Genomic DNA, 11397 nt, shown 5'->3' on the forward strand with positions numbered 1-11397 from the left:
ATCCACCATTTCATAGCATCGACAAACGTGGTTGGTCTATTGCAATACAAACCAAGCCTAGGGGTCACATTGACTCAAATGATGTTGAAGAAGACATTGCCTACCAAGTTGACGAAATGTCACATGATATTGAACATATTGAAGTTGAACGTGTACCAGGATTGCAGGACCCTAATGGTGATTTTGAAGAATTACAAGGACAAATACAAGAAGAAGGAGACGAACCTGTTCAACAAGAAGAATAAGAAGAAGAAGAAGAAGAAGAAGATGAAGAAGAAGAAGAAGAAGAAGAAGAAGATGATGATGATGATGATTGATAAATACACATATATTGTGCTTTATATTGTGGTTATTTTGAAACACGATGTAATTTTGATTTAATTTTGAAAAATGATTGTTATTCATTTGTTGTGGCATGACTACATTATTTAACTTGATTTCAATCATAATTCATTTTATTACAGTAATGATAGGAGAACGACAATCAAATCTTGATAAAGGAAAGGCTGTAGCAAAAACTAAGAAGAAACGAAAGGCAAAATATATCCTTAAGATTCCTTCATCTATTGCAGACCGTCATGTTCATTCCACACCCTCAGATGCTGCAGACCGACATGTTTTTTCGACACCCTCACATGATGCAGACCGTCATGTTCTTTCCACACCACACCCTCCTATTAATCCCTTACAAACACCTGCTATTTTAACCACACCAGACCCTGTGGTACAGCCAACACAAGATCCTACTAGTCTTCCTCCACCTGCATTTCTTGGAACACAGATAGATTCTTCTTCTATGCCCTCCTCATCGTCCATACCACCGTCTGATGGTTGTCCCACACCATCTGTTGATCACGATTCGGCTGGTGAAGATGGTGATGACCCTGCTCCTGCTGATCGACCGATGATTGAACCTTATGGGAAAGGGTAACACGGAACCAAGTTTATTACTAAATTGTTTTACATTAATTGTTTAAGTTATCGTTAATTTAAATGACTTTGATGTATTTATATGCAGGTTTGTGCCATCTAGAGTTGCTTCTCAGGCCATAACAAGGTCTATTAAGCAACAATTTCTACAGCCCTGGCCAACATGGGGAGTAATACTCCCTGATGACAGAAAACCATTTTGGGAGCGATTTAAGGTTAAAGGAAATCAACTTCCTTTTGTTATTTAACATTCATCATTAACATTAATTGTGTACCAACACATATAGTAATTTACATAATTTTTATATGACTTGTTGTCACAGATGAAGGTTCAATGGTTACCTCAACATGAAGTTCAAATTCATCGGAATTTCCATTCGAAGGCATCTCATAGGCTTTCTGAGATGTTTCGAGAAGCAAGGATAGCAGGAGAACGCCCGTACTGGATTGGGGAGCAAATCTGGACCTCTTTACTGGAGCATTAGAATTCGCCACAGTACCGGGCAAAGTGTGCAATCGCCCAGAAGAATCGGTCTTCAGAAAGGGGCGGTGTTCTCCATACAGGTGGATCAATCACCATACATGAACATGCTATGCATATGGTAAGTATCCAGTTACTCGTATAAGTTATGTAACTTTAATTTTAATCTACATAACAAACTTTAAATTTTGTTACAGGCAGCTGAGTTGGGACGATCTGTGCATGTTGATGAAGTTTTCCACCAAACCCATATTTGCAAGGGAACTACTGACCAGTTCGTTGATGAAAGGTCCTGAAAGACACATGTAAGAAAATACTTGTAATCGTAGTCTTGATTCATAACTTTGTGCCTTCTATTGTATATTTGACTCATACTTTATCATCATTTTTAACAGGAAGAATTCTCCACAAAACTTTCACGGGCCAGATCCTCACATTCTTCATGTCCTCAGTCAACCCAACCAACAGATGATGAAGAAGACCTTATTAGGTCACAGTGTTGGATTGATGTTGTTGGTGGAAAGAAAAAAGGAAGAATATATGGGACAGGGCAATTGGCTACAAATTATAGTGCAGGTCGTGGTGGTCTAAAGCACCAATCTTCTTCCTCCCAGCATCCTGAAGAGACTGTTAATGTCCTGACGCAGCGACTTCAAACACGTGAACGAGAATATAGTGAACTCAGACAAGAGTTTACCAATTTTAAAGAACTGGTCATGAGATTGTTTCCTCAGTCTGCAGTGCCTTCGGCCTCTCATTCGCAGCCCACACCAGTCCAGCCTACTGAAGCTCAACCCACACATGTCCAGCCCATACCAATCCAGACCCCATTAGTCCAGTCCCCATCTGTCCAGCCAACATCAGAGCCTCAAAACAATGAACAACAAGACAATCCTCCAGCTCAACATTATGACGACTATTAGATTTTATAGGATAATTTTGCACATTACTTACATTATTAATTATTACTTCTTTTCCTTCTAAGAACAATTTTATATTTAGTCCTATGCGTATGGTTAGTGGAGTTCTGTTTAGTTTATCAATTACAAAATTTTAGACATTAGACATTATATATATATATATATATGTGTGTGTATGTGTGTGTGTGTGTGTGTGTGTGTGTGTTTGGATTTGCATTGATTGGAGTTGACTCCACTTGGTGAATGTTGGATTATATTTTGAGTTGGATGTTGGAAATGAATTGTGCAGGTTTATTTTGGATGTATAAATTTTGCAATACTGTGCAGGTTATTGTTTTCAGTGGGATTATATAAAAATGAAACTACCAATAAAGACGAGTTACCGAAGGATATATCCTTCGGTAATTACCCAAGTAGTGTCCTTCGGTAATTACCGAAGGACAGAATCCGCCCGACAAAGGTTTTTCCGACGGAATTTAGACCGTCGGTAAGCTGTCGGTAAAATGAATTACCGATGGAATATACCATTTAGCGACGGACTTTGGCCTTCGGTAATACCATCTATTGTTGTAGTGTTTATTCTTCCACAACTAGTTCTAACAAATACATGATAATTAATGTACTCTATTTTATTAACAAACAACATTTCAATTACATTTTTAATGCCACAACTTTTATGAATGTTTAATGTGTATTATGATATTTTTATCAAGTGATAACATAATTGATAATATGTTTAGAAAAAATCTTGAGAGAATTTTAAGGAAAAATTATGTAGTGATAATATTTAGTATATGCATTGACGTATGGAGTAAGAAAGAATATATCATGAACTCTAATAACTATTCACACTCATAAGTATAATGAGTTAAGTGATGAGAGTCACATGAGGTCTTAGTAGATGAACAATGTTTGGTTTTAGGCACGAAGGAGATTAATCGTGTAAGTGGTAGGGATGATGCCGCTATAAGTGCACACTTACATTAAAGTCTTATGTCAAAGACAAATATCTAGATAATTAAATTTAGTGTCGATTGTTTGTGTGAATACATGACTAGTTATACGTTATACATGTTTAGTTTATAAATTGGTACTTTAGGATTATATTGTGTTTTCTGTATGTTTTGTTTGTTTCTTTTTAGATCATTCTTTTGTTGGTACGAGAAAATGAGGAATAAGTGTTAAAACATCTCTAATAAAAGATGATGATGTAGTGAAATTTTTTTTCTTAATTATTATTTTTAGTCATTTTAAGATGCATTTATTATTATGATTATTCTTTTTGGATAATTGTATTAATGTTATAATATAAGTTTGAGATAAATTTGTTTTATTTTATTAATTTAATAATGTTTTGTTTTATTAATTATAAGCTGTTAAAATTAAAATGTTACATTTAATATTATTATTTTCAGTCTAATAATATATATATATATATATATATATATATATATAAACATTAGTGCAAAAATGCTGATTAATGTCGGTTATTTTAAGCTTTTAACGTTTACAAATTAATCGACGTCATTTCCGGTGACGTCAATGCGACATCGGAAAAATAGTATAATCGACGTCTATCGTGACGTCACTCACTGACAGGTCCGACGTCACTAAACGTCGGTGTAGGGGGAAATGAACATCTAAAGACATTACGTAGGTCTTAGCAATAACTGACGTCGAAGAGGCACTAAAGACTTCGAAAATGACACTGACTGACGTTTAAGAGGTACTATAGACGTCGGTGTGTACATTAACCGACGTCTAATACAGTGGTTGTGTTTTAGTGCAGTTTTGCTCCTGTCTTTGGATAGTCTAGTAGCACAATCTCCTTTTGCTAGTTTCCCCTAAAAAAAGCTTGCGTCTCTTGAATTTCTTATGGATCTTTTCAACACAAAACCGAACCTGGGTTCTTTCTTAGTTCCATTTTCATCCGCAAGAAGAAAAAATCACGGTGAAACGATAACTAGGCAATGACCTAGGGTCGTTTTTGGGTTGAAATGATCAAAAGAAATTCACTAGACGCCGTTTTTTTCGGGAGGCAGCTAGCAAATGGAGAATGTGTTACTACGTTACCCCAAGAAAGGAACAAAACTGCACTAAAACACAACACAAAGAAAGCAAATTTTAATCAGTTGAACCAGAAGATAATCGATGAAAGACTAAACAAAGTTTAAACGGTAAACATAAAAAAACAAACCACGCACCTGGGATGCCGCAAGAGAGAAAAAGAAGAAGAGACAGACGATAAAGAAATCAGAAACAACAACAGAATGTCGCAAGAGAGAAAAATAAGAGGTGCCGCAAGCGAGAAAAGGAAGAGGCCGCAAGAGAAAACGGAGAAGAGGAAGACGATATCAGAAACTGAATGTCGCGATGAGTTTGCGATTGTATTTAAAATGAAATTTGGCGTCGGTTGCTCCAGACACCGACGTTTATATTCACATAGATGTCGGTTATCTCACTAATATGACGTCCAAGTTAACATTTCAACTGACCTTTTGAATATCATTAGACGTCGGTGTCTAGGGGAGTCGACGTCTAGAAAGCTGAAACGATTGACGTTTGATTTCCTGTCAGGGATGTTGACGATAGTTGTGATGGGGCGTTGACGTCTATAATGATGAACATAATTACTTACAAGCACATAGACGTCGATGCCCCTTCTACCCGACGTCTATGGCCCTCGAGTTTGGTAAACCTAATTAATTACAGGCACATAGACGTCGCTTCCACTGAACCCCGACGTCTAAATTGAAGATTTTTTGTCTTCCCGCCTTCCATTTAGGCCATAGACGTCGCCTTTTGACTACGCAACGTCTAACCGCCTGGGAATTAGGTGAAAAACATTAATTGCAACCCCATAGACGTCGATCCCCCACGAACACCGACGTCAATGGACTGTCTTCTCACCTACCCCAGACCATTAGATGTCGGTTTGCGTCAATGTGGACCTCTACAATGTAAAAGACGTCGCCTTAACCTAAAACCGACGTCTAGATTACCAAGCTATTTACGATAATGCTACCGTCCACTCATATACGTCAGGTTATCAACAAACTAACGTCTATTGAGTGACGTTAAACAACGTTTTTGTAATGAATGAATTAAAAGGTAATAAATATATAATATATATAAATGAATTAAGAGTTAAGCGAAAACAAGATATAAAATGCGATTTAATGAATTAGATAATAAAAGAAAAGTCAAATGTAATTATGTCACGATATATTTAAAATCTGTAAAGATAATTATATTTTTAATTAAAAATCTATTTTGAACGACATCTAAGAAAATTTGCAACCATCTTTTAACCTCATGCAAAAGTGATTCTGATTTTAATATTTCTGATAAAATCGGTTAATTTTATTTTATAAATTAAAACATTATTACTTAATGAAATTGTCCTACTCTTACTTTATTAAATAACACTCTTATGTATTGCAATCATTATTTCATATCTCTAATTAATCCATCCACAATGATTACTTCTTTCTTTCTTGTATTTTCTTATCTTTAAACTAAAACTTGATAGCATTCATTAATAAATGTTTTACTAATTACATTTTTTTGAATCATAACAAGAAATTATAATAAATTATAAAAGAAAGAAAATAAAGAAAATATAATAAATGATGAAAGAAAGAAAATCAAGAGATATAATAAATGATGAAAGAAAGAAAATCAAGAGGATGAAGGTTCAGACCCGTTATATATACCACATTCCTACGTTCAAAGAAGAAAAAAGACATTTCAATTACGAGTGTTCTTTCACATTCTCTATTTTTCTCTCTCTCTAAACCGTACGTTGAAGGGTCTCTTTCTCTCTCTTCCCTGCAAGATCCCGCAGCCCAAACCCTAGCAAACCCCTGAGGAAGCTGAGAAGAACACGCAGCGTCGTACACGCTACCCTTCTTCTCGCGCTTTGCTTATTCCGATCCAGGTCAAAACTAAACCCTCTTCTATTCTTCCGCCTTTTTCTTTTTCTTATAGTCTTTCAAATGGTTTTCATGGTGAACTTCCGGGTGGGAATTTAAGTTTGAGAAATGTTTCTTTTAAAATTTTGTTTTGGAATTGAACGTGGAAACTAATTGTTGGAAGTGGCTTGCCGTACTTGTTTTGGATCCGCAGTGAATGGAGAATCCTTATTTTTCTTTTTTTTTTATGTTTGATAATGTATTTATTTTAGTCTTTCGGAGATATTTTATTGTTTTGATCCTCGAGTGCCTGTATCATTTACGTGTGGTTATTTTAGGTTAATCAATGGGATTTCTTCTATTTGTTGTTATTTGCTATGCTTTTCGGTGGGTTACTGGGCCGATGTACACGTTTTTCAAATTTTTATGTCTCACGTTCTCTGTTGTATTTGTTTAAGTTTTTAGGACATCAAACGATTTTATCATGTAGGTTTTGTCAGTTTTGGATTGCTATTGTAGAAAAAAATGGTTTAGCTTAACATTTTTGTTTTCAAATTTTCTTGAGATTTCAGCCTTTTTGTTTTGACTTGACTTGTCTATCTTATATGTTTGATGATAAGTTGGTGATTTTAATTTTTCAGTTAGACTGCTTTTGGAAACAGTTATTATGGCAACTTCAGAACAACAAGCCACTCCCAAGACTCCTGATGCTGATATTGTATGTACATCCAATTTTTATTTGTGCTTTTCCCAGTTAATCTTTGCACGACTAAACTGACTGATTTTGAATAAAATTACAATGTAGGTTGGTAATGCCTTTGTTGATCAATACTATCATATGTTGCATGAAAGTCCTGAACTGGTGCATAGGTTTTACCAGGATATCAGTAAGCTTGGTCGACCTGAACAGAATGCTATAATGGGTGTTACAACCACTATGTCTGTGAGTTTTCTCCTCCATCTTTTCTTCACTTTTTTTGGAGCTTTTTGTTTTATTTTTCTAGATGTTTTTTTATTCTTTGCATTTGGTGTTCTTGCATGCAATTCTAAGATGCCAAGAACTGTAAGATCACTCCTCGCATTTATTGCCATATTTTTTTATTTTTAAACATTCGACATTTTACTTTGTGCATTTGGAAAGGGTTTTAAAATTTGAGCATTGAATTAGGAATTTATTTTTTCCATGTTCAACAGTAGATTTTTTGAAGTCCTTATATTTAATTTTTCTGTAAGCATATTTTTTTTCACAAAAAAAAAATCATTTTGAATAATTGATTTTTTTTTTTAATTTTATTGTGCAGGAGATCAATAAGAAGATACTGTCGCTGGGTTATGGTGAGCTCAGTGCAGAGATCATATCTGTTGATTCACAAGAATCTTATGGTGGGGGAGTCATTGTATTGGTCACAGGGTTTATGATTGGAAAGGATGACAATAAACGGAAATTTAGTCAATGTTTCTTTCTTGCTCCCCAAGAGAAAGGCTACTTTGTTCTTAATGATGCTTTCAGATATGTCGATGAGAAGGGGATTGAAGTGCCTGCTCAGGATACTGTATCTCCTGTCTATCCTGACACTGGTAGTAGCTAAAGTAGTGATTTAATTTTATTTTTTTAGCTTCTTTTGACCGTTTCTTAAAATTACCACTTTCCCACTTTTTCAGTTGCAGATCCTGTGCTGCAGACCTATGTCTCTGAGCAAATACATGTGGCAGTTGAGGATCATGGGGAGGAAGTCTACAATCCAGAAACTACTCAAGCTTCAATTGAAGAAGAGGAAGCACCTGTACCTGAGGTTGTTGATGAAATTCCTGATTCTTCTCAGATGGTGGCTGGGATTGCATCTCAAATGGAAGATCTCCCAAAGAAGTCTTATGCCTCTATTGTTAGTATCCATGCTAAAACTACTTCTGTCATTGTTGTCATTTTCAGCTTGTACTAATTTGATAGTTGATATACCATTTTTTTTAATTGTCTTTGATTCTATAATATGCAATGAAATGCTGAAAATTGACCATGATAATGCTTTTATTTTCCTTTTATACCGTAACTTTTTATTCTCATTTCTAATTAGTTGATCTTTTTAGGTGAAGGTCATGAAAGAGGGTGTTGTGGCATCTGCTCCTCTGACATCTGTTTCTGTGAAACGTGCACACAAGAATCACGAACCTAAGCAGGAGGCTGCTGCATCACAACCCTATGCTATCTCAGATGTCAATGCTTCTACTGTTCAAGAAGCTGAAGGTGCGGTATCTTGTCAGTTACAAAATTTAATGTACAAAGTTGATTTATGTATAATTTGGTGAGGTGTTAACTTGTTTACTTGATTTTGGACAGCTGAGGGCTATTCTATTTATGTCAAAGGTCTTTCTTCAAGTGCTACACCTGTCCTCCTGGAAAGTGAGTTTAAGAAGTTTGGACCAATTAAGATTGGTGGTATCCAAGTTAGGACCCAAAAGGTACATTTCTTTTTGATTGTATGCTCTTTCATGACAAGTTCTGTGAACTAATTTGTATGCATGTCTTGAACAGGGATTTTCCTTTGGGTTTGTGGAGTTTGAAGTGGCAAGTGCTGTGCAAGCTGCTCTTGAGGTATTTTTTTTTTATTCCAAGTGTACCATACTGATCCATATCAAATCTTCATCTTGAAGACATTTCAATACTTATAAATGCTTCACTAGAATCTGATTTCAAACTGAGATTAACAAATTTGTTATTTGTTATCTTTTAATTATATGCCTCATTACACTGGCATATGTTGTTTTCAGGCAACATGTTTTGAACTTTTATTATGATGTGCTTCACTGTTATTATTAGTTTTATAACATCTTAAACATATATTAAGATGGGCTTCACTTTGAGTTATTAATTTATAATGTGCACTTGATATTTGCTAAATGATTGTCAGTATTGAAATTTTGGTGGATATTATCTTTTCTTGTTTTGGGTTGAAGGGATGCTCTGTACGCCAGCTCCTGATTTTTGTTGTAGTTAATTGCTCAAGATAGTTACATATTTTAATCTTAATTTTAATTAAAACTTCAGGCTTCTCCAATTATGATTGGCGACCGCCAAATTGTTGTTGAAGAGAAGAAATCAACTAATCGAGGCAAGTGATTTTTGATTGAATCTTGGTTTGATTGACATCTAGATTTAATTTCATTCCAAATATTCAGCCATTCGTTTGCTTTTCCGTTCAGGTAATACAAGAGGACGGTTCACATCTGGTAGGGCTCCAGGATACAGGGGAGATGGTCTAAGAGGACGTGGAAATTACGGAAATGGCAGAAACTATGGCCGCAATGATTTCAATGGTCGTAATGATTTCAATGGTCGTAATGACTTCAATGGGCGCAATGACTTCAATGGGCGCAATGACTTCAATGGCAGGGGAGAATCAGGTTATAGGAATGGCAACCGGGGAGGGTTTTCAAACCGTGGAGGTGAGGGGTATCAGAGAAACGATCATATGGGACCCACTGGTGGACGCATGAATCGCCCAGGTGCTGCTTCTGCTAATGGATCAGTCAAAACCAACGGTGTTCGTGTTCCTGCTTCTGCTTGATCAACTCACTCGAAGAGTAAGCCTGGTTGGAAATGCACTGGAGAATACACATCTCAAGCAATTGGATAATTGAGGATAGCCTTTTTTGGATAATCTACTTTTTAAGTTTTAAGCTCTTTTTTTCTTCCCATTTTTTTATATTGGTGGTCTTGGTAAAGGTAGTTTCTATTTTTTTTATGATAGTGTCGTCGTAGTGGTAGCTTTTGTGTTTCCCCACCTTTTTTGAATATAGATATATATTTGGGGTAACTCATTTTGTTTTGGGAACTTGATAGTATTTGGTAGGTGCGACATGAGGGGTTGCTATCAGCATGAATTTGCGGATTTGATTTTGTAAAACGCTAAAGTTAGTGTTAAATATGATTTTATTGTCGATTGCAATCTTTTGCTTTAAGGTCTCCAATGAAAACCTTCTTCTTAACATAAACAATAACTAGTGAGTTTTGTACAGAAACAAATTATCCTTTATGGAACTAGCTAATATTGAATTGTTGCTCACGCTACTTTATGGAACTAGCAAATATTATATTTACAGAATGACTTTCTATTTGACTAAGCAAATACAAAAACTGAATGAGAAATTCAAACATTATATATTGAAGTATGATTTTATGCGATATTAACGTACACTGTTCTGGCTAACACAGACACTTACAATTTAATGTGTAATAGGAAAAATTAGTACTCATCTAACCCAGTTAATTAAGCACACACAATTCAAACAGTGAAAATTTATTGAGATTGGTTAAGGTAGTTTTTTAATTATTTTCCTAATCACCCTTTAATTCCAATTAGCATAAAGGTGCAAAAGTGATTGACATAAATATTTCTAGGGGAGATTTCTCCACAAAAGTTCCCAACCTCTCATCATTAGATACATTTAATGTAAATTGACATAAAATTTGTGATTAGCTTCTGGAAAATAAGTAATCTATGGTTTCAAAACATTAAACACCATTTTTCTTTCAAGCTTTTGGAACGACCAAAGCTATGGACAGTTCCCTACCATAAAAACTTGCTTGGAATATAATCTATGATATGGTACTACCATAAAAGCTATGTTTCATTTATTTTTAATGAAATTTGAGATCATTTTATGTGTTTCATGCCTCGGGACCCTGAAAAATATTTCGAATTTATTCCGTAAGATTGGTACCTTTTGGTTTGTGTGAATTTTCCACATGCCTTAATTTTAATGTGATTTTAGGAAGATATTTTGTTGAAGTGAGTTCCCTGTCTTGATTGCTGGTTATGAAAAATGTTTTAGTAGAGGTGTCAATTTAATCCATGGCTCCAGGGCCAGCCCCAACCCACTATTGAAAAAGCCATATTTTAAGAAGCCCCTTAAGTAGGGGGCCAGAAAAAAGCCCCAACCCCCAAAACCCCCTCTCAAGTGGGTTAGGGTCAGGGTTAAAGTGGATTTAGCCCCACTCCAAAACTTTAATTAAATTTTAGGCTCAGTCCAAAACTTCAAATTAAATTTTAGAANTAATATAATTTATATATACATAATCTTTTGTAATTTTACTCTCTCTCTAAATTATACAATTTTTATTTTAATTATTTTATGTATAATTTTTTTTTACTTC

The 11397-nt window shown here is 35.1% G+C and overlaps 2 protein-coding genes across 2 annotated transcripts; both read left to right on the top strand.

Moving 5' to 3' along the window:
* The first annotated feature begins 466 nt into the window (after positions 1 to 466).
* Positions 467 to 1415, top strand: LOC111241507. Its single transcript, XM_022780130.1, has 3 exons — positions 467 to 927; positions 1019 to 1145; positions 1254 to 1415. Exons 1-3 carry the CDS (start codon positions 467 to 469, stop codon positions 1413 to 1415), a joined length of 750 nt encoding a protein of 249 aa, XP_022635851.1.
* A 4643-nt stretch (positions 1416 to 6058) lies between these two features.
* Positions 6059 to 10189, top strand: LOC106759602 (putative G3BP-like protein). Its single transcript, XM_014642853.2, has 10 exons — positions 6059 to 6271; positions 6887 to 6963; positions 7051 to 7188; positions 7547 to 7823; positions 7908 to 8128; positions 8331 to 8487; positions 8581 to 8702; positions 8776 to 8835; positions 9289 to 9352; positions 9444 to 10189. Exons 2-10 carry the CDS (start codon positions 6913 to 6915, stop codon positions 9806 to 9808), a joined length of 1455 nt encoding a protein of 484 aa, XP_014498339.1. The 5' UTR covers positions 6059 to 6271; positions 6887 to 6912; the 3' UTR covers positions 9809 to 10189.
* Positions 10190 to 11397: the final 1208 nt, after the last annotated feature.

This window comes from Vigna radiata, chromosome 4 (assembly GCF_000741045.1).
Source record: "Vigna radiata var. radiata cultivar VC1973A chromosome 4, Vradiata_ver6, whole genome shotgun sequence".
Taxonomy (NCBI): Eukaryota; Viridiplantae; Streptophyta; class Magnoliopsida; order Fabales; family Fabaceae; genus Vigna; species Vigna radiata.

Coding starts and splice junctions, on each gene's coding strand:
- LOC111241507 (XM_022780130.1), top strand. CDS start 467: ATGATAGGAGAACGACAATCAAATCTTGATAAAGGAAAGGCTGTAGCA. Junction 928..1,018: donor ATTGAACCTTATGGGAAAGG/GTAACACGGAAC, acceptor ATTTATATGCAG/GTTTGTGCCATCTAGAGTTG. Junction 1,146..1,253: donor CATTTTGGGAGCGATTTAAG/GTTAAAGGAAAT, acceptor TTGTTGTCACAG/ATGAAGGTTCAATGGTTACC.
- LOC106759602 (XM_014642853.2), top strand. CDS start 6,913: ATGGCAACTTCAGAACAACAAGCCACTCCCAAGACTCCTGATGCTGAT. Junction 8,488..8,580: donor TACTGTTCAAGAAGCTGAAG/GTGCGGTATCTT, acceptor GATTTTGGACAG/CTGAGGGCTATTCTATTTAT. Junction 8,703..8,775: donor TCCAAGTTAGGACCCAAAAG/GTACATTTCTTT, acceptor TGTCTTGAACAG/GGATTTTCCTTTGGGTTTGT.